General features: G+C 43.3%; 2 protein-coding genes across 2 annotated transcripts; both read left to right on the top strand. All coding sequences in view use genetic code 11, as the record gives it.

The window, feature by feature from the left end:
• Window positions 1-91: 91 nt before the first annotated feature.
• EGR_02591 (Glycyl-tRNA synthetase) lies at window positions 92-5,121 on the top strand (the record flags this gene model as incomplete). Its single annotated transcript, XM_024491840.1, has 13 exons — window positions 92-105; window positions 134-252; window positions 281-376; window positions 426-733; window positions 811-956; window positions 1,107-1,419; window positions 2,083-2,355; window positions 3,600-3,745; window positions 3,913-3,998; window positions 4,074-4,183; window positions 4,424-4,517; window positions 4,609-4,799; window positions 5,014-5,121. The coding sequence occupies 13 exons, from the start codon at window positions 92-94 to the stop codon at window positions 5,119-5,121; spliced, it is 2,004 nt and encodes a 667-aa protein (XP_024353655.1).
• An 863-nt stretch (window positions 5,122-5,984) lies between these two features.
• On the top strand, window positions 5,985-23,133 carry EGR_02590 (ATP-binding cassette sub-family G member 2; the record flags this gene model as incomplete). Its single annotated transcript, XM_024491839.1, has 17 exons — window positions 5,985-6,021; window positions 6,258-6,314; window positions 12,283-12,320; window positions 13,044-13,325; window positions 13,917-14,139; window positions 14,327-14,750; window positions 15,047-15,106; window positions 15,700-15,814; window positions 17,087-17,239; window positions 18,064-18,221; window positions 18,495-18,649; window positions 18,740-18,829; window positions 19,942-20,044; window positions 20,570-20,914; window positions 22,048-22,327; window positions 22,566-22,741; window positions 22,983-23,133. The coding sequence occupies 17 exons, from the start codon at window positions 5,985-5,987 to the stop codon at window positions 23,131-23,133; spliced, it is 2,847 nt and encodes a 948-aa protein (XP_024353654.1).
• Between the last annotated feature and the right edge of the window lie 202 nt (window positions 23,134-23,335).

Below are 23,335 nucleotides of genomic sequence, written 5' to 3'. Positions count from 1 at the left end.
TGCAATTCAGTTCTTGGTTCCTATTTGAGCAATCAACCATTAACTATAAAAATGACTGATGTTGAAAGCATATTAGCTCCACTTCGTGCCGATGTTCGAACTCAGGTATGTGTTTTCTTCATCCTGTACGGAGCCAGGGCGATATTGTCCGGCGGCTAAAGTCCGAAAAAGCCAACGATGTGGAGATCCAATGTGCTGTTGCAGAACTGAAAGCTAGGAAGAAGATGCTAGAGGAAAAAGTTGAGATGACTAGTTAGTCTTACGAGGATTTAGGAACTAGAACTTACTAAACAGGATCACAAAATCGATCGATCAAAGTTGGAGGATTTACTTAAACAGCGATTTGTATATGATCAATCCTTTTCAATATATGGGGGTAAGCGCAGCCTTTTTTCAATAGAGATATCTAACCTAAATTTTTGCAGGTGTGCAAGGTCTTTATGATTGCGGTCCAACAGGTTGCGCCATCAAGGCTAATCTTTTGGCCGCTTGGCGACAATTTTTTGTTCTAGAGGAGCAGCTTCTAGAAGTTGATTGCTCCATACTAACTCCGGAATGTGTTTTGAAGGCATCTGGCCACTTGGAGCGCTTCACAGACTACATGGTTCGTGATGCGGTAACTGGTGAATGTTTTCGTGCCGATCATCTCATTGAGGCAGCACTTGAAGCCATTCGCTTCTCCAAGTGTACTAGTGAAGCTGAAAAGTCCGAAATTGACAAATGTCTGTCACAGGTAATTTCGCACCTTTTGGATGTTGGTCTTATCAGGGAACACGTGTATAGTGCTCCCGCTATGTTTCGCCTTTTTAGTTAGAAGGCTTTAGCGCCGATGAGTTGGAGGAACTAATAGCTCGTTACTCTATCAAGTCACCCATCACCAAGAACGACCTGACACCCCCACAAAAGTTCAATCTCATGTTCCCTACATCTATTGGGCCAACTGGTCAATACCATGGGTTGGTATCGCTCTTTCCTTTTATACAGTTTGCCTTTTTATTGCTGTATAGATTTCCCATATTGAAAGCTAATAACCAGACATTAAAACCATTTATTAGAACCAACTTTTTTCTAGTAATATGGTCTTGGCTCTTCGTATTGCAACATAGATTCTTGAGGCCCGAAACGGCGCAGGGAATTTTTGTGAATTTTCAACGTCTGCTCCATTTCAACCAAGGTCGACTACCTTTTGGTGCAGCCCAAATCGGGTCCGCTTTCAGAAATGAAATCAGTCCACGCTCTGGAGTGATTCGAGTGCGTGAATTCACAATGGCCGAGATTGAGTACTTTGTGGATCCCAAGGACAAGTCTCACCCCAAATTTGCGCAATATGCTGATCTCAAACTCCCCCTCTTCTCCGCTTGTGATCAGATGGACGGCAAGTCGACTCAGGAAGTCCCACTTAAAGATGCCGTCGCTAGGGTTAGCTACAGTTTGATTTTATATGCCCTTTTGTTGGTGTTGTAAATGTCAAAACTAAATGTAAATTGACTGAAGCAGTATACAGATTGTAGAGGTTGAAATGCCATGCGTATGTATGGTGTGACCAGGACCATGTCATTATTGCCAGTGAAGTCTGAAGTCTATAGTCGGAACAAATGTATCGCTTTGCTTAGTCCAAACTCAGGTAAAATTGGTGGAAGTCGTAGAAGACGAAGGGTACAGGTCATTTGATGGAATTTATGTAAATGCCAGGTGTAAGGGTGGCGTATGCAAATTTTATCTATTAGTTTGAGTTGTTGCAATTTGGTTATTATAAAAGACTTCTTTCCCAATTTTTCCTGACAAAGACTAGAACTTTAGTAAATAATGTTGATCTAGACGATTTTAATTGCTGAACAAGAACATCATTTTATCTGACTCGGATTTTGTCGTTTTTTTCTTGCGCCTTCCTGAGAAAGCAATTAAGAGGTTTTCAAAGAACCGAAGATCGGAAGTGTTAAAGGCATTGATTTATCAATTAGAGCCCTGGAGACATGAAGACAGTCAGACACTGAGTGTATTGAGAACAGTCGTATATCACAAGCACACCTCTGTGACTGAACCATTATTTAAAAGAAGTACTTTTCTCTTTTTCTGTGGCAGGGGATAATTGCAAATGAGACGTTGGGCTACTTCATGGCTCGCATCTTCCTCTTTCTCTATATGGTGGGTGTAAAGCCGGATCGGTGCCGCTTCCGGCAGCACATGAAGAATGAGATGGCACACTACGCGCGCGACTGCTGGGATGCCGAATGCCTCACCACATACGGGTGGATCGAGTGCGTGGGCTGTGCGGATCGTAGTTGCTTTGATCTCACCCAACACCAAAATGCCACCGGTGCGCGTCTTACGGCTGAGAAACTTCTTCCCGAACCGGTGAGCTTTTTAGTAGCCGATACATCTCTCATTCTGGTTGGTTACTTAGTCGTGGTGTTTTATTTCTATTGGATAATTAGGAAATTGTAGGACTTCCAGTGTAGATCATTGTAATGGCTTTGTGTAAATGCAGGGACCTGTGAAATGCGTGTGATCGCTTGCATTATAAAGTATTACTTTGGGTTGGTCTGTTGATTTAGTGCTCTTTATTATGATCTCTATCGGTAATTATTTTGAAAAGACGGTTGAACGAACCTGGCGTAAGCCGTGATTGTTTGCTTCACGAATTTTTATCTTAAGGCTGTAGAAGCAGCTCATGAAATCGGCAGACTATCTAGAGGAGATGTGTCAGCAGAATGCACTACTCGTAAACAATCAATGCTTGTTTGATTCTGGTGATTAATCACTCATGGGCAGATGCTTGGTTAGCGCAACCAGTTTACGTCTACGTAAACTGGCAAGGCCGAGAGACGAGTGAGTAGGCCGGTAAGGCTGTCAATTGCTGAGCTCTTCGCTCCCTTCATAGGCGTCTCTTTTAGGAGTGGAGTCAGTCAATGGTCATGGCATTGGGTACCTCCGGGTAATTCACCACCACCACGCACCACACACTTCTAAGGCGCACATCACTTTGCACACATGGATCGCCCGTGTGGTGTGCGTGTGTGGTGAACTGCAGATAGAACTGTTGACTCGTTAAAGATCAAAGAATAGCGACGGCTGAGATTTGTTCCTTCGGCGCAGTTCGCTTTGAAGGTTTGGATGATAGACTTCTTCAGAAATAGCCAGTGCTAGCTTCTCAGAGCAATCCGAAACCCCATGTCGCATCTCGTATATTGTGAAGCACAAATTCTACCCGTGAACTGATTTGTCCTTGAGGGCGGGAGGGAGGTTCCGACTCATCCCGAGCCCCATCCTTCGTATTTTGAAAATACAATTTCTCCAAACTTCGAGTAGTAGGATTGCCACCTTTGTACAGCATCAGTGTGAGGCGGTCACTCGCAAGCTAGTGAAGGCAGTTAGAAAGGAAAAGTGAGGTAGTAGGGGATGTGGCAGGGGTAGAATTTGTTTCTTGCAGGAGCAAAGTTTTGTGTGAATGTGGAATTCTTGAGCTTGTGTCTTGTTAAAAATGGATGATGGTTTGTAGTGGCAATTGCTTCAACATTTGTATGGAAAATCTTTTGAGCATAATCATTCATTGGCAAAGAATGCTTGCTTTAGTTGTCGTTTTTTTTCACAACCTATAGGTAACAGTGCATGAAGTGAAATGTGTGCCAAATAAGGCGAAAATCGGTCAGACATATCGTGGCGAGGCTGCCCAAATTTTAAACGCCTTTGCAGCACTTTCACCTGAGGCGAGTCTCAAGATCAAGGAAGAGCTTGCCAGTTCAGGGTACGCCCTCCAATTTTTAGTTGGAGTTTCTCACAAGCTATTATTTATTGCCATACAAGTTTGTCGATCGGAGATTTGAAATAATGTCGATTATTGAAGTTGGGTTACAGTAATAACTTAGAAAATGATGAAAATTTCCGAATTTAGTTTGGTTTTACCTTCCGTAGAAAATATGCCCTCCTCGTTAATGGATCTCAATTCGAAGTCACGTCCGATATGGTTACGGTAAAGGAAAAGGATGTGCGTGTACATGGTAAGCAATGCAGACTTTTCACGCTCTTTTGGTGTTAGCCTTCTTTTCTTGATCATGTACTATCCCTTTTTGCAGTCGAAGAGATCGTGCCCAGTGTCATAGAGCCCTCCTTTGGTATCGGCCGTATTATGTACGCCATTCTGGAGCAGAACTTCCATACACGCGAGAACGATGAACAGAGAACCGTACGTACTCCCTCTATAGCACTAAGTGCCAGATTGCGACCCCTAGGACCGTTATTCACTGCCAGATTCCATTTGGTACAAATGATCGGTTTACCTACCCCCATGGTGAAGTTAATCAGCGTTGCTTCTAATTTTCGGTGTTATTTGGTTCTGTTTATGTTAGACAGGTTTTAGTTAATTGTGCTAGTCTTATCCGTTGGATTTTCTCACTTGATATAGCCTCCTCGTTCCCACTTTTAGTACCTTTCCCTGCCGCCCATTATAGCACCATACAAGTGCTCCGTTCTTCCCCTCTCCTTGCACCCGGACTTTGTGCCGTTTGTGCGCCATCTCTGTAAGTCCCTTCCCATGCTAATCGTGCCCGTTCATCATCACTGTTGATGTGTGATATGTTGAGTTAAGACAATTTAACCAATCGTCTTTAGCCAAAGAACTGACACGTGTGGGCATTTCGCATCGTGTGGACGAAAGTGGTGGCTCCATTGGCCGTCGCTACGCTCGCACCGATCAAATTGCCATTCCCTATGGTATTACCATCGACTTTGACACGGTGAATCAGAAGCCGCCTTCAGCCTCCCTTCGGGAGCGGGAAACCATGAAACAGATTCGTGTCCCGGTAAGTGTTGGTGCGGCGGCTCATTTAAGAATAAGCTGTTAGAAAGCTTCATGGGTGCTATACTCCATTCCATATGGAGTCGTTGTCTCGGTCGTGCTAGCTGTAATCCGATTGAAATGTATTGTGCTGAGACTCCCTGCCCTCCTATAGCCATGCATGCCATCCGTTGTTGTAACTTTCATTCTGTTTATTCTCGTTTCTATGTCTTTTGTAGATTGAAGATTTGCCTGATCTCGTCAGCGATCTCGCCAATGGGATAGTCTCCTGGCATGACGCGCTTGCGAATTATCCTCTTTTTGAGCATCAGGAGGCTAGCAAATAATCAAGTTACATTTCTAGTGGCTCAATTCATCAATCAAGTAAAGTTATGGAGTCTTCGTACAATTTGTGCGTGCGTGTGTCTCTGGGCTTTAATGTGTCGGGGGTGGTTTTGCTACGCATGCAGTGATAGGGACCCGTTTGAAGTGCATTTGGTCCTGCGGGCCATTCTGATCATGCCTCTTGCTTTCCTACGCTTCCCTTCGCTAGTTACGATACCCTCCTCTGTACTAATGTCGGTTTATTACGGCTACAAGGAGGACTGGGGGACTTAAATATAATCGTTACTGCAGAAGCACCCGCGGATCCGCAAATGCAGTCCTCATTTCGACAAATTTTGCCTCAAGTCCGAAGTTTTGGAAATTATCGTTTCACTAACCAAATTTGGTTTGCTTTTAGTGGCAAGATGTGACTATTGGCAACATTATACTACGTTCAAATGCTGTAGGACTAGGATCAACTAAATTTTTGAATTTCCCCGGAAGGCGGTTTTCATTTGTAAAATATCTTATTGTCCGATCCTACTGAAAGGTCGTTGAGGGCTCAGAATAAATTTTGTTGCGGTAGCGTAAGGCGATTCGCCTAATTTCACAAATAACTGCACGAGCACATAGGTCTGCATGGCCTGTCTACGGAGACCGACAGCTCTTTGATTTCTAATTAATGAATTTATCCACGTCCCAGGATGTCTTGAAGTAAATTAAAGGGGAAATTGGAAAAATATTGCTTCCACTTCTAGCACTTAGGAGATAAGAAGCTTATTTCCAACACGGTCGGTACTGTGCCTGCCTATCAATAAATACCGTAGGAAATTTCGTCCAAAAACTAAACAACACAAACATTCCCGTAATCACGCAAAAATTGCTAATGGCACAAAAGAATGCAAGTCATGGGAAATATTTAGGTAAGAAGCAAAGGACGTAAATAAATTTATAAGTAAAGCTGCTTTTAGGTAGCATCAATTAAAATCTCGTACAAAGTGACTGTAAAGGTAGGTGGAATAGGAAGTTTGTCGTTTATACGCATATCTGTAATGCAAAAAAAACACGCTTAAAAAATTACGGGTTAAAAATTGTTTATTTTGAATTCAGTAATTTTATTTTTCGAAAATTTAGCAAAACATATTACTCTTCTAAATAGATGGGCCTTCAAATCAGGGGAATGATGCTGCGAATGCTATAATCAAGGCCGTACAATGTAAGCGCCCAAGTCAGTTCCAATTACGGTCTTATCCGCCTTGAGTGTATTCTGCCTAGGTTGGGTTTCGTTGTATATTTTACCTGGTACGCTTCCATGCATCCTTGCCCTGTTCCTGCATTATTTTTGTTTGATGCGACTTTGTGGTTCTGTTGGGTCTGATGGTGTTTTCCTCAAGCCTTTACACTACTGATGCATAGTGTCAAAATAGTGTCATTTATGCATACAGTTGTGGTTAGCCTTCATCTTTAATGCGTTGTTATTGGGCTAGATACCTATTTAAGTTTCTGACTTTTGGACCCCTTAAACCATGAATTTCTCCTTAATTATTCACGTGGGGTGTTCGAAAGTGAACCTCATTGGCCGGGTTGGCACAACCACGTCAAGAATCACCAAAATATTTCATTCTGATAGGGAGTAATGAAGGTTACTCAATGGTAACGCTCTGATTACAATCTAAGTAAGACAGGTGTATTTAGCTGGTTTTTAGTCTTTTGCTCTAATAAGCGTAAAGTTGTCCCCATGCTTGCTTTTTAATGAATATCTATTCATTTTGACGATTTTAGAAGCTCTTTTTTTGCAACTCTAATATTTCTCTTCCGGCTGAGCACTATTTCACTGAAGGATAATTGCTTAAAAAACCCACATTTTGCCATGTTTCACGCGTTTTAATTTAATGTAATAGGGGACGTTTTTGCAGATTTTTAATTTTCTGCCATGGGTGATTTTATAATAAAAGTGCTAGTCCTGTCAACCTATTGTAGCTGTCCATGGTGGCATCCTTTGTAACTTTTTAGCACACGCCTTTAATGCAGCTCGTGCCATGTATTTTGTATCTTGAGCAATTACTACGACGTTGGAACATCAAAGTAGGGTTGTTATCACACTGATCTGGCGGTAATTCCAGTGTTTAGTTGTCGCCTATTTTCTTTTTCTTTCTTATCTTCCCTGTAGTGCCTAGCATATTTCACTTATTCCTATTCAGGGATGCCTTAGCTAAAGCATTTTTGTTGGCCTCAGTAATTGGAGTACCAACATCACTTTATTGCAGTATCCTTTGAAATTGGTTCCCCATGGATAATTGTCGCAGTGGTCTCAATGGAATAGCCCTGCTTACTCGCTTTCCATGTTTTTTAGCTATTATAAATCCCACGCTTTATCCCACTTCATTGTTTCACATCAAACTTGTGGGCGTTTCCTGTAGCTTCTTACGTGTTTCACCTGAATTTCAGACTACTTGTCTTGAGTGGGTGAGTTAAAACGCACTTTCTTTTTCACTTGTGTGCACATTTATATCCTAATCGTAAACAATGCGTGCAAACTATTTCTTTCCTTTAAATTCACGCGCACTTGTGTTTCTTTCGTTCCACGACGATTGTGTGATTTACATTTCGAATTTAGCCGTCAAGTAAATATTTACTCCCTCCGCGTAACAATAAACAATAAACCTTAACCTGATTGCTGTTGATTTTAAGTTTTCAACTTAGTTTCGGTTTTCAACTTATTTTCTGGTGGTGAACGCTTAACAATTAAGGAAAGCAGGTTTGAGAAATAATAGTTTAAAGCTATTTAGCAACGTTTTCGTGCGGCAAACATTCAGTTGTTTTTAGATGGACGTGCTGGCTGTTCTGAATTTTTTCTAACTTTCCATGCTTCAAGTTTTCTGTTTCCTGTTTGACGACTATGTTAAGTATACTCATAATTTTATCCATATTTATCTGTCATTTCCTTCACTCTGCACATGACGTAGGCATTGCAACCAAATTCTCCATCTCTTATTTTTTGCTTGGACTTCATGTTTGAAATGTTACCACAGTGTCTCCATTGGGGCCGAACTTGAACCCTTCGGGATGCGCCGTGAATACTCTGAGATTATATCATATCTGTTAGAACGTATGTGTTTCTACATACAGTGGAGCTCTTCCGCATAACTGTTGACCTCATTTTTCTGTCACAGCACTCTCCCACAGACACTGAAAATGAGACCACTTTAATTCCACTTCGTTGATTGACAAATACCGCACGAGTCATTGCGTTTGCTTTGGCAAGACTAACTACGATTTGAACCTTCAATTTATCGGACTTTTTTTATCCGATCCCATTATATTTAAATCATCAGCCTCTGATTCAGAGTCTAATAGATCGCCTTGAATCCCACATTTCCTTTGTCAGTCCTGTTTTTTTTCCTCCCCTGTACCACGAACGCACTCCTTTCCTGGCTCCAGAACTTAAACATTTATTCACACGGGATCAAATTACATCTTCCAGGTACTGGAGTTCAATGGGCTGGGTTCAACTTTTTCATGCTCTAGCATTTGAAACTTCAACCTTGTGTGCCACCGCTGGCTTCTTGGCACAATTAAAAAACTGGCTCACTCACTTCTATAAACGTTGACTTTTTGGGGTCCCATCAGACCAAAATTTTTATGAATTTCGTTTTTTTTACGAAAAATTTGATGCGTTGTGAAATTGCCTGTCTGACTTAGAGAGAATGCCTGCCTTATGATCATAAACAATGAGGCATTTAATAGCTATTCACTTCAACTGTAGTTTAAGCATGAACTTGTGCCAGGTATTATGTCATCCACAGTTGGACCATTATTTGCATGCTTTTGGAACTCTGGATGTCAGACATTGACGGATTTTCCAGCGTCCTCATTGCATCCTTCTCGGTTCACTTCCTGTTTCAAGGTGGCATATCCAAGGATAGATACAGTGTGTCAAAAACTTTCATGTTCAGTTTTGCTTTGTCGTTTCATTTCCGAACAAAATTGGCTCTCATGTGCTAGAAGAATCTCCGATTTTTCTTAATCATCGTGGATTGTATAAATGCAATTCATCTCCCCTTGCTGTCCTTATTAGTGCGAGCTAATTCTTGCGCTACCATCTTTTCAAATGTAGGACCAGTGTAACTTAGTTCAAATACTTTTTTTATTCCCATTCTTAAAGACAGAAAACTTGCAGAAATATTAAACTCACCAAACGTGTGCAATGCCGAGGAGTTACTGTTTTTAGTACTTATTTCACCTTCATTCAAAACAGCCTGCTGTTGGGCACATGCACTAGCATTAAAGTTTATTCAAATGGTACTGAAAATGGCACACTTTTTGTTCTCATATTCGTTCAACCTTCCTTTTTATGTCTTAGCCTAAAGTGGCAATTGAAGTTGCATTCAAGCCTTGTCTGCTAGTAATTCCTTCTAATGCGTTGGGGCGGGCATTGAAACGCCCACTACTTTTTTAAAAATGCCTCTTTTATTGGCACGGTTTCTCATTTCTTGACACAGAATGCCTAAGGAAGACCTAATCGTGTAAGCATGATTTCTTAAGTTTTCTCAGTTGCATATGCGTTTTGGGTTTATACTGTGCTGATGGCAAACTTGCTGAACGAAGCCTTAGTCAATACTTGTCTAGTGTAACATTTCGCATGTACTCATGTGCTCTTGGAAGGTCAGTGGTTAGTTGGCGTCAATTTCACGAGTTCGCTTTGCTTTGTTCACTCCTCATCGACTATTTCTATTTGCTGTTAGTTTTTCATATTTGTGGGGCCTTGTTGTGGAAAGTTGAGAATCGTTAGGTGAATCTCTCTTCCCTTCTTACTCTTTTGCTATTAAGTCCTGTCAGTCCGTTGGGTGGTTTTGTGCGTGCATGTCTAGTTTACTTCACCTCTATTGGCTTGCATTCAACTGATCACTCCAGAAGTTGCATCTCTATGGTGCTCACTTTTTCCTTCCTGTAAGGTGCAGTCTCCCTTTCATAAGACGAGTTTACTTTCTCAAGTGAACTCGCTTGAATTTTGTTCTTGCGTCACGTGAGTGTGAAATCATCCACACCTTTTCCGGTCTTCTGACGTGCGACATGGGTCAGTGTAGGATACAACGTCTCAACTTTGCACTGCCTCAAAATCTGCCTGGCCCTACATCTATGAGGTCGCCTCGTATGCTGTGTCCACTCCTGGTCTAAGTGTATCATCACACCATCTCTATTATAACCCGCAGCTCTACGCAAGGTAACGGTAAACACTCCTATCACCCTGCAGCAGCACTCGTATAAATCTGGTACCTGTTGCACATGCTTTCAATTAAGTTGAATTGACGTTCTGAAGCTTAAAACGACGTGATCATGTGAAATAGGCAGTCTCATTTCCTTTTGTAACCCTCATACCTTGAACTGTATGCCATTATACCTGTCAAATCAGCGGCATTTCGTCACGAAGTTTCCCTTCACTCTATTGGCTGGCTTAGCAGAAGAGTTGGATTACCTCATCCTCCCTCCCTCAGTGCTGCATAGGTCAAAGTGGTTAGTGTCTTGATGCACCAATTTTCATGCTGGTAGCTTTTGGGGGACCGTATTCTCGGCTTCACATTAGCAATACTACACCAGCATTCGAGGTGTTAATGCGATGGTGGCGTAACCGGCTCACCGGTTCACTCTCTCATGGTTTAATTAGCAGGCAAAGGTCGCGTAAAGCTTCGTTTGCAACCTAATTTCACATCTCTTTGGCATGTTTACGTTTGTGTGGGTGCGTATGGTCCACCCCGTACTCCAAAAAGGTATTTATATTGTCACGTTCGTGCTCCTGTCCCTTGGACTCATCGTAAGAATGAGTATGAAGCGTGAGTCCTCCTTGGCCAGTTTCATGTTTCGTGGGCAAAAATCCTGCAGCCATTCCGGTACACATTAGAACCAGCCTCTTAAGTATGACATTCAGAGGTCTCACAAACTGTGGTTCTATGGTTTGCTACCCATAGTTGACCCGAGGCACGCAAAACTTTTTAAATGCTTGCCTTTTCTAACCACTGTGTTTGGTGCTAGCATGCTCTGTGCTTGTGATTTTGCTACATTTTAGCAGTCAGCGAACACAACTTCTTATAGTGGATAAAAGGTTGGTACATTTTGATAGCATGAGCGCTACCAACGACTCAATGCGATCTCCGAATGCGGCTCATGCCCTTCATTGCTTTCTTGATCACAGGTTTACTCGCAGCCACAAATATGCGTTTGAGGTCCGTGACCCTCCGAGAATAGATTTTTGGAGCTTCATTTGGTTGCTTAAACTAAAGTTTGCCTTGCGCACAACCAAAGCTTAATGTTTTGTTAGTTTTTTGAGCAAAAAAGTACAAGTGATTGGCCTTTCATTGCTTCAATGCCTTAATCATGGTATTTTGGTCATCCAGTTTGCTGTCGGTGTGCCCATTTGGTATTGGTATTCTGTTAAAGCAAACACCTAATTTATTTACATCCAACTTGAGGGCTAATCAATTAGTGAAGAATTTTTTTGCTGATCCAACGAGTGATCCCCTCCTCCTTAATTAATTCTCAATTCAAGGAGAATTTTTCGCATAACTGCGAAAAGTGCTGTAGAAATTGTTGAAGGCTTCCGCCTTTAGCATTAGGCTTTAATTGTATTACGTCTACGCCACAATTTACATCATTTAAACAGGTTACCTTCACACTGTCACGGCTGCTGCTTATGCACGTGCCTTGCGATGATGTGGCGGCTGCGCACTCTACTTATTTTCCATCAGTAGAGTTGACACGCCTGTGCGAAGCTATCATCGCATGGCGTGCAGCATTACAGTGCTCAGAATCTGTGGTGTAGCCGCTATTGCTTACTAAAAACGAGTTTTAAACTTTCCGATCACAAAAGGTCAGATTGGATTTACTGTGGCTTGAGTACTTCAAATATTTCTGATTTCACTGGGGTAACGACCAGAGGAAGTCCTGTTCTCTCCCTTCCCTCCCAGCACTCCAATTGCTAATAAAAGTAGTGACAGTCTTCCTCTAAAAATTATAAAATCAAATTTATTTTGTCACTTACTAGATTCCTTTCGTGTTGTCTCTCCCCCGTAGTGATTTATTGGGGTAGGGAGATTAGGTTCTTTATCACGTCTCTTGTGTATAACTTGGTGCTCATTCGTATTTTAATCTTTTCCAAGATCGACGCCTCAAAAACGGATAACAACCAGTCGGCGACGTCATGGATTTGATAGACTCCTCTGAAAAAGTATGTTTTTTTTCCTTATTTACAACTTTGTCTCCCATTGACGAATTAGTTCTTGCAATACCACTACCTACCTACCCACCTTCGGTACTCGTTTGATCTATTTTCGGCTATAGGATCACACGTACCCGCTAGGTTTTCTCCTAAAGTGTACACACCAATCATGGAGTTGCTTTTTATCAGAGAACTGGTGTATTGTGAATGTAAGCACCCGTTACACATGCCTTCTATGGGTGTTTCGGTGTTTGTGTGTGTGCGTTCCAGGTAGTACTTTGGCTGACTAGGCGTGACCACGGCGTTTTCAATGTCATGGCAACGAAAACAATGCATGCTAAACTAATATTCAGTCAACCAACCAAATGGAAACATTTTAATCAGTCTGATGCCAGTGCATGACATTGGCTTAAGCCAGAAGCCTACCATTGCATGTGACTAGCCAAGACATTGAACTAGATGCGTTCTTTGAGTGACTTGGGTCAGCACTCCGTAGACTCATCACACACAATGAATAATAGGCCCACACTCCGTCTACAACCACGCCAACCCCTTCCCGCCATCACGGGAGTTCACATAATTCCCGATCTTACGGCCCAGTCGCGCTCCTCGGCCCTGTCCACCATTGATACTCCCTACTTCCACTTCAAATGCTCCTCACCTGACACATCTGTGAGCGCCTTCTCGATTTTTTTTCTTTACTCTGTCCCTCTCCTCTCCTTTAACTTCAAGGTGACACTAGCTCGACGACATGGCTTTTTGACACCGGGTCCAAGGTACCTCAGGGAGAATCACTGCCTCCTGGTTGATGGAGCTGCTCTGGGGAAGGCCTCGTTGAGGCAGGTTTCTGAGGAGGAGGAAGAAGAGGAGGATGAGGAAGAGGAGGAGGCAAAGACTGGTGAAGAAGAAAGAGTACTCAAGACCGCGGTGTGCGAGAAAGCGGAGGCTAATGGTAGCAGGGGTCACCACCTAGCTGCTCACTCTTTTTCCGTTATCAACAATCTGATGGAGAAAGTATGTAGTGCTCTGACTCCATAGGTGGCAAAATATATATTCTTTTTGCACAAAGGTCAGCGTTTAAGGCTCCTTCACTCTCTTGACTTATTATATAATATTACCATGCTGTATCTTATTCACTTAGTCAGTTCGGTAGATCCGTTTGCAAGAAGCTAGGCGATCTGAAGGCTACTTTCCGGGTTGGGTTTACTTTCTGACTGTCATTATCTTACACTAGAGGAATGTGTTGCATCGGCCGATTTCGTTAATGCTTCCACATGCTCGGAAAGTGATCAATTGGGCCACAAGGCCCCAGCCGGCTTCCTCAGTTCCGTACATTAATTTCTCGGTATATTTTGTGAGTTTGGGTGGCAACTCACCTCTCGTCGCTTTTTCTGCTCCTCTAACATGGATCTGCGCGCACTCACCTTCACTTTTCATTCCATCCTGTTGCGACTTTTTCCTCCGCCAACTTCTGCTAATTCACTTATCTAATTCGAGCTCTGCCTAAATCCGGATTAAGATAACGAGAAGAGGGAAGGGAAGAATGGGGGAGATGTAAAAGGCCCTTCTCATCCCAAGTTCATTTGACTGCTTTCATCCTCACAGGAAGAGGAGCTTTTTGATGGTGATGCCAGCGGTGGTGCAGGTACAAACAACCGATTGAGTCGCAAGCCCACACACGGTTCCGCGCGTTCTCCAGATCGCAAGTTTGCACTAAGTAGCTTCGTAGAGGACCTCCTTGTCAACTCAAAACCTTCCGGTCGACTTGCCCTCGGTGTCCCAATTCCCGAAGATAATAGTTCCTGCAGTGTGATTTCCAGGGATAGAGGTAAACTTTCCATCACCTAGTCCAACTAAGTTAACAGTGCTTCTTTCAGTTGCAATCATTATTTGTTGTCGTTGAGTTCATATCATTCTGCTTATTTTGAATTGAATTGGCTAAATATACACACTAGGTCCACTGGTAACCTATTCTAACGTTTTATTTTAAGCCATTCTCTTCTTTACACTTGTAGACGGTTTTCGTACAAGCTCCACTCGCTCAATGGCCTTCGTGAACCCATCCCAGCCCACCGTGAACAGAACCTACGGGCCCTCTCCCCTAGAGTCACAGATCCTGCCCTCGAGAAATTCGCCCTCTGCTCTGCCGCGAGACTCGCGCCGTGGTCCGTGGGGCAGTCAGACTGGCCTCTCTGTGACCCCCGCTACCGAACCTGACCCTCTCCACCCATTGCCGCTGGGCGCGGGCGTTGGCTCGGCGGATAAGGGTGACAGTCGAGGTGGAGGCGGAGATACTTCTATCGCCGGGGTCAGCGTCGTGAGCACACGCTCCATGATCCAGGGTTCGGTGATCACTTTTCGCGATGTGGAGTATGTCGTGCCGGTCAAGAAAACTCCCTGCAGTAAGGTTGTCAAGAAGGTCGTTCTTGATGGTGTCAGGTACTTCTTTTGTCCTTTATTTGGATTCGATAAAGGTTTGGTTTTCAACCCACCTATTTCCTGCAGCATTGCCCACAGTGTGATCGTGTAGAATTACTAGTAGTTTATTATTCACAGGGCAATGCTCTATAAGCATTGGGCTATTTCTGAGGCGAATTTAAGGTAAAATTTGTGTGAGCCTGACCAACACAGGTATCTTAGATTTTTATATTTATGGCTGGTGTAGTTAACTTGGCCTTAAATGCGCTACCGGCTAGTCGCAATCTAAGTAGTTACTGGTTTCTCTTCCCTTTTAGTGGAATAATGCGCCCGGGACTGAACGCCATCATGGGTCCCACAGGTTGTGGAAAGTCATCGTGAGTTGTATCAGATCATTTTAATAATTATGAAATGGTTATGTATGCTTTTGACTCTCATGGTTCAATCCTAGGCTCTTAACCATCTACAGTTGGCGCGTTCTTATAAGTACTAGTTTGATTGTGTGGGCAAATGTTTTGTTGACGGGTCAAGTCAAAATTATGGGCTATGATCCCGGTTTCAAGGCGTACTTTTGCTTCCCATGCACTATACATCCGTTGGGTTTCTTGACTTTGCGCACTTATTCAACAAAATGAACCAACAAAGACCTTCATGGAACTTTGTGTGGTGCATTATTTCCGCATGGCCAATCTTACATGAGCATGTCATTCAGACGAGAAAGGTGGACTTCTGTCCATTGGAACGCAATTGGCCTGCCTAGCACTCACCTGCTCGCTCGGCCCCAATAGTTCCACCAATTGGGAAGCAGCTTTCTACTATTTTAAATTGTAGAACTTACTATTAATGTATCATGCTTTTGTATAGCACTTGACTATACCCACCTTCCTTCCTTCCTTCCTTCCTTCTCTCTTGAATAAGTTAACTGGAACCATCGTATTTGATTCATCTTCTTTTCATTATGTATTAACAGCCTTCTTGATGTTTTGGCTGGACGGAAGGATCCACAATTCCTCACTGGAGAGGTACTTGTTGATGGCCATCCCCAACCAAAAAACTTCAAATGTGTCTCTGGCTACGTTGTACAGGTTAGTATTCACAAGTACGTTTAAATATATTTCCCTATTCATGAATTGCGCGAAGAACGTTCATTTAAAATCGGCTATTACCGTGATATAGTGCCACTCTGGCACGAGTGAGAAGCTCGCACCAAAGGCAGTTAAAGTGGTCTTAATCTAGCGTCTCGAGTCTTTTTGTACTAAGGCAGATTATGTGGTGCCGGCGTGGAAAGGACTACGGCACTACCAGCGTGGCCCTCAATTCCCGCGTGATTAAAACGCGAAGCTAAACAAATAATCAGAGTATTGCATAGTTCCACTCTCCTTTTGAGCGTCGTCCCGGCGCTCCCCTTGGTCAGCGTCCTACATCGGCCATCATAATGTAGTCGGTGCGGTAAGAAAAACTCCCACTAGCCAACCGCGCCAGTTATCAAATTTGCGTACAACTGAAAGGATACCTACCTGCGTAGTCAATGTCCGCTTTTGAAAAATGAGCTGGATTTAGACTTTTGTCCTGTTCGAAAACTGTCAGCGGTAAGGCAAATGTGTAGGCCATCACGTGTGTCCAGCGCTAGTCGCAAGACCACTGGCCTAAAGCCGGGTCATTTAACAAAGGACAATGCTAAAAATAGTTGCTTGAGGATAAGGCTTTGCGTCTGTCCCTCCTTATCACTTTGTTTCCACTTCAATGCTGTCTGGCCATGTTTATCTATCTGGGATCCATCTAGCCAGTAGAGAGGTAGGAAAGGTACCGCGTGTTCACTTCAGTGACATCTTTATACCGGTACCGTGGACAGCTCTGTAGCGGACTTTTCCAGGTGGTTCACGGCTACCGCTAGCTTCGCTTCAGTTGTTAATGGCGTCCCTACAGACTACGGGACTGGAGTAGTTGTCGAAGGCAAACGTCATTTTCAACCCCTCTCTTGGGAGTCATTACAGAATCTGCCATCTACAGCATATGCCCTTCTGCCGTCACATTAAGGGGTACCCTTCGGTATCGGAAATCAAGGTAGTTGTCGTTCATAATCGGGTTCGCTTTCCGCTATCGCCAATGTTGGGCCTTGAATCTAGCTTGAAGACGAAAGGAGACACAATGCTCCGACAGAATATGTATTGTCAATGTACAGAAGGGGTAAAGGATCACTGGCATGGCCCTGGGGTCAGGCCAGCCGGTGGTGTCACATAGATCGACCCTTAGGTGCTCGCGAAATTAAGATATTACACTATATTCAAACAGTAATTGACCAACCCTTCCTATACGTTTATATTTATTGAGATAAAGAGGCAACCTTTCTTTTAAAGGATGATATTTTGATGGGAACGCTGACAGTTCGAGAGACCTTGTACCTTGCTGCAATGCTGCGGCGAAAGCAGGGTCACACCAAAGCCGAAACGAGTGAGAAAATCAACGAGATTCTTGACGAACTCGGTTTGACGAAAATTGCTGATAATAAGGTATGCTGTTTTAATTTGCTGCGATATCAGCCGCACCCTTTTGACCTCTCTAATCCGTTTTATTTGGTATCCTGTGTATTCTTCTCTAATACCCCTCCTCCATTTGCCCTCAAGCTGATAGTGAAGCATCAAGTAACCAAATTCAACAGCGAAAAGTTCTAAACATTAATTATATTGTTGCTTGTCGTTGTTTGCCATTTGGTTACTTCAGAGGTTGTTATTGTCACATTGCTTCAAGAACATTCGGGATTAGTGTTTGTCGTGAGTGATGAAATAACCAGTCTACGTCAATGTAAACTGGCAATGTCACGGAAATGGGAATGGGTCTAATCCACATTTGTCTAGAGACGAGTGAGTAGGCCGGTAAGGCTGTCAATTGCTGAGCTCTTCGCTCCCTTCACAGGCGAACTGATTTGTCCTTGAGGGCGGGAGGGAGGTTCCGACTCATCCCGAGCCCCATCCTTCGTATTTTGAAAATACAATTTCTCCAAACTTCGAGTAGTAGGATTGCCACCTTTGTACAGCATCAGTGTGAGGCGGTCACTCGCAAGCTAGTGAAGGCAGTTAGAAAGGAAAAGTGAGGTAGTAGGGGATGTGGCAGGGGTAGAATTTGTTTCTTGCAGGAGCAAAGTTTTGTGTGAATGTGGAATTCTCGAGCTTGTATCTTCTTGGGAAAGACTTGTGTGCTCTAATGGTAATTGTGCAGACGAATAAGTGATGGCAAGAAGCATTCTGCGATTATAAAAGTACTATTTCGTTATATTATCCCATAAATGACGTTTGGGTGGATTTTTATTGTCAGTATTAATAATTGTCGGCTTCAGATTGGCACCGAACTCATTCGGGGCATATCGGGTGGGGAGCGAAAACGGACTAGCATTGGAATGGAAATCATCGCGGACCCGCCGGTGCTTTTCCTGGATGAGCCAACCACCGGCCTCGATGCATTTACTGCTGGAAGTGTTATTCAAACGCTGAAGTCGTGAGTCCGCCCCCTTGGTTGATTATAAATTGGACCTTGTTTACTAGATAAATTGTTTTATCACCTTGTTGCAGAGAAATAGGCTCAAGTCAAGTGAATATCTGAATTATTTTAACTAGTGAACCTATTTCCATTCTCTCCCGTCAATAATGAAAGTGATATAGCAGGTGAGGCGTCATGAGCTCTTGAAAGGCGGCATTTCGTAGTTATACTGTTATTCATTGCCGGTTCATTCTCCGCACTCCTGTGCGTGCTCTTCATCCTATTTTGAAGGCTATCTCGACGCGGGCGGACAATTATCCTTTCAATCCATCAGCCAAAGTACTCCATCTACAAACTATTTGACTCTCTTACCCTCATGTCCAACGGCCAAATTGTCTACCATGGACTGGCTCGTAAAGCGCCGATAAACTACTTTTCCAAGCTGGGTACGCTCTAGTTGAGATTCTTATCGACGCTATTTTGATGCCTTTTCGTAATGCACCAATTTCATTCCATTTTTTTGCCTGATTTTTAAGGCTACGTCTGCGAAGACCACAACAACCCACCGGACTTTTTCTTAGACATTTTGCATGGAGAAGTGAAGCCCCTGGATTCCAGCAGAGATGGTAGGTCATTCGTTGCGTGCTTATCATCCACCGTTACTTTTGGGTGCTGGCATCTTGGTTGTAACACTTTTCTTGTTATACTCTAGTTTACCATGAAATGTAGTTTCTTAAGCACTCATTTTAAGCCGTGATTAGCATAGAAATGTGGCGTGAGTCGCATTAATATAATTTCCTAATAAATTGGGCACTCGGTGAATATTAAACGAAAACCACAACCTCTGATGGTACAAACTGCAGCTTGTCTAATTCGAGCTACAGTGTGTTCTACTAGTGTCATGTCTTTACACTCGGTCTTTAGCTGTTGCGATTTTCGCTCTTGATTTTACTACTTGTTGACACAGGTTGCGACCCAGAGGTGCCTCAAGGTAATGCCATCAATGTCCTGCTTTTCGCTTGCTACTTTCTTCACCATTAAATTTTTGCCTATTAATGCTATTCCTCATGCATTTTCGAGAATAACTGTCACTTTTGTGCCTTTCGTTCTGGTTTTAAACTCGCTAAAGGTGGACTCAAGTTTTCGTAGTTTATAGCCATTCGTCCCCACTCGATGTATTTAAGGAGGTTTCAAAATTACGTTTATGGAATCGTCAATTTCGCCTCATATTCGGTGCAGTTGTTGGCCTTTGCAATTGTCTAGGAAGTGGCCTTGATTTGCTTGATTTTATGCTGCCTTGGCGTTGTACACAGTAGAAGATTGCTTTAATCACACACACACACACTATAAATGCGCCCCGTTTATGAGTAATTATTGAATCATATTCCCTTTCTTGCTAACCAACTAACAGTGGTGTCGCGTACTTTGATCTGTTAGACTAACACAGTGAGTGTTTGTTAGTTGTGCATGCTTCTGAACATTTTGATATTTCCCTCCGTTTTGTAGAAATAAGCGGTAACAATGGTAAATCTACAGTTGTTCAAAGGCTGCTTCTTTTGCTGTGACTAATTACTCCTCAGGAATGAATCTTCTCGTTGTGCAAATGCGCTCAACGATTGTGCGAGTGACGTTAAGCATTCGTCTCCCGTCCCTATCCCCCCTTCCATTCGGAAAACCTTTGCGCTTTTCCGCACCCTCGTTCCAGCCTGCCCTAGCCATGACTGTGTGTTCATTTCAGGGGGGGATGAGTACGACGCCCAAAGTGACGACTCCTATGGACGGATGCGAGTTGTATCTGAACGGCTCGTCAACATGTGGACAGAGTCTCCGGAGTGTCGGAAGTACGTTCTAGGTTTTCTTTTTTGCCCTCAGGCATTTGAATTTCCTTCACTATCTGTGTATTATTATCAATTTGGTGCCATGGCAGCTCGACTACGTATCCTGCTCACACTTTTGAGCTCTAAAATGGTTATGGAAATTGTTCACGCACAAGCAGTCTTCATCTTGGTGCTTAATTTGCTAGAGTAGCCTATTCTAACCACACCATAGAACTAAACAGTGCTTATGGCGACTCACTTCGGTACAATTAAGGGCGGGTTTATGACTAATGTGCTACATTTGTTGTTGCATGTCGGTCTTCTCGTGCATTGGTTGTTTACCTTGAAGTTCCAATCAGTTAAAATTTGGACTATTTTAGCCGTCTATACTATGTTTACCTTTCCTATATAAATCACTTAAATTTCGGGTCTGAAATTTCGTTTTTTTTTTTGCAATTTTTGTTTGTGGTCGTTAGCAGCTACCTGTTTGGAGTGTTAAACTAACCTAACGGCTCCATCTAAAGTAATATTCGTTTTTCGTTGCCATAGTGCACGGAACGAGGTTCTGACCGTACAGAACCGTTCTACCAGTGGGGCAAATTGCTCCAAGGTGTCTGAGCGCATAGGCTACGCGGTCTCCTTTCCCTTGCAAATGCTAATCCTTTGCTGGCGCACCTTCATCAGTCTGATGCGCGACCCTCAAGCCTCCATTGTTCAGACCCTTGTCTACCTCTTCTTTGCCGTCTCCATGGGTGTGGTCTATGTTGGACTGGACAACTCCCTCGAATCTGGCATTCAGAATCGCTCTGGTCTTTTCTTCTTCGCCACGCTGCAAGTGGTTTTTGTCAACATTGGCTCCATTGAACTCTTCCTCAAAGAGAGGGCCATATTTGTGTAAGTGGAAACCGACTCATTCTGTCGGGGAGCTACCAGTATCGGCGAGCGCCACGAAATCTTGAGGCTTTAATTTCAACTGCAAAACCGTTCTTTAATTCCCACCGACTTATTTCCGCTCTGCATCCACGTAAAGTGATGTTATTCAAGCAAAAGTTCCTCTCACATGACCCAATGGCACTTGTATTGTCGCCTACGTGACGGATGCGGTGTTGAGTCCGGAAGTTTGCAACAGTGCCATTCAGCATAGCTCAGAGGTTTGAACTTTTCCCATTCCTCCCAAAAATAGTACATGCTATGGAAGTGACGATGCTTTGCTACATTTGTGCAGGCTAAGGGTGCTTCATTTCTTTATGATTTATTAGCATAGAGACGAAGCAACAAAGCGTACTATTTCTAGCCTTCCCAACACTCCTATAAAAGTGGGAATTTTCAGCCGATTTTTTACCCCACAAATCCACTTCAAGTTACAACAGTGCAGTGGAAAATTTAGAGACTCTGAAACCTTTGGCGGTGTCATTTGTCGTGCTTCTCTGGTACTAGTGCTTACTTTGCTAGTTGAAAAGAAAGGAGAAGCTAACGTTGGTCAGAGTAAACATTACTGGAAGTATGCCCTTTAAGATCGTACTGCTTCAAGCTGAGAACAAAGCAACTGAAGCCCTGTCCTACTTACGTGGAGCGTAGGCGAGACCTACAAATAAGTAAAAAATCCTGGAAGATTTTGATGTAGATTTATGAAAAAATGGTCTTATTACTTACTTTAATTACAATTTTATCTGGTATCCACTGCAGAGGAAGGAGGAGCGTTGCATTGAATATGCTTTCACCGTGATGCCTACTTTCTAATCCTCCACTGTGTTGAACGATTTCTGACACCTTTCTGATTTTAATTTTGCTGTTATTAAGAGGAAAAAGTTGAGCGTGCTTGCATAAGTTAAATCGTGTGCCCCTTATTCGGGGGAGTTTTGTTCCAGTACTCGTGAATGGCTTGATTTACTTTATCTCGCTTACTCCAACTCTACAAATGTATCCATTGAATGCGGAGTAGCATTTAGCTGTAAGGCACTAAGTATCACCAACAGTTTAATCTTTACAAAAAATAGCATTTTATCATCCATTGCAACTGCTTGCAGCCACGAGCACTCCAGTGGCTACTATCGAGTGTCGGCGTACTTCCTCGCGAAGCTGATGTGTGATGTCTTTCCGACGAAGGCGCTTCCCGTCTTCTTCTTCATGCCCATCACGTACTGGATGGTGGGCTTGGTGCCCAAAGTGGGCAATTTCTTCTTCTTCGAGCTTATCCTCACCCTTGGAACCATCTCCGCTTCTGCCGCCGCCATGGCCGTCTCCGCCAGTGTCACTCTCTTCTCCATCGCCAATGTCATTATCTCCATCCTCTTTGTCTTCATGATGGTCTGTCCTACTGCTGCCTCCTTCGATATTATTAATCCGGATTTCGGCTAAACAATAATTGTTTCAACTAGTCAGAATATCTATGTTTGGATTATTCGTCGCATAATCTGTTGATTAATAGCTGAAAGCTGTGTCAATCAGTTAAAGTCTGGTGAATATGCTTAACGACTTTAGAAAAAACTCTACTTTCACGCTTTCCCACAATAAAAGAGCTGTTTTTGATTATGTGCTTTTCTAGGTGTTTGGAGGCTTTCTAATCAATCTAAACAGCATGAGTCCATGGCTGAGTTGGCTGCGGTACTTGTCCATTTTTCACTACACTTTCGGTGGTCTTCTTGTTAACGAACTAGCCGAGCTCGAGTTCTGTCCCTCCTCCAATAGGACAAAGCAAAATTTCAATGACACTAGAGAATGGTAGGTTTCAGGCACACCCACTTTTACATTTGAAATCAAGAGTACATAAACGCTATAGAAAATCTGACCATAATAAATCGACACCCCCTAAAATGTGATATTGATGCATTACACGATACGCCATCGAGATGCTAAAGCGTGGCGATGTCCCGCCTATATGTCCACCTTTCAGGTTTGAGTTGGCCGCAGACTAGGGCTTGTGGGAGCTTCAAATAATGAACAGCTATGCTCGTATTTGTAGTCAACCGGGGCGGCTGTACCTAGACGACCTGGGCTACGCTAGCCGGACGGCCTGGGACATGTGGTCGAACGTGGTGGGTCTGGCTAGCATGGCAGTTGTCTGCTTTACCCTCTGCTACTGTCGACTGTGTCGAATCAACACCTTTAAATAGCCTTCCATGACTAGTTGGGCCTACTCTGTGATCCTCGAGTGCACCCTTCCCACCTCTCCCCCACCCTTCTCGTCATATTTTGATACATACATGTAACACTGTCGGTCTCCTTTTCCCACCCGACGACGACTATATGAGGCTTTTATAACTACCTCCCTTCCCCTCCTTTCGCCTTTGATGAAGTAATTTAGACTGCTCCGAT

The sequence above is a fragment of the Echinococcus granulosus genome (assembly GCF_000524195.1).
Source record: "Echinococcus granulosus chromosome Unknown EG_S00012, whole genome shotgun sequence".
In the NCBI taxonomy this organism is placed as follows: Eukaryota; Metazoa; Platyhelminthes; class Cestoda; order Cyclophyllidea; family Taeniidae; genus Echinococcus; species Echinococcus granulosus.
This window is presented reverse-complemented; position numbering and strand designations above follow the sequence as displayed.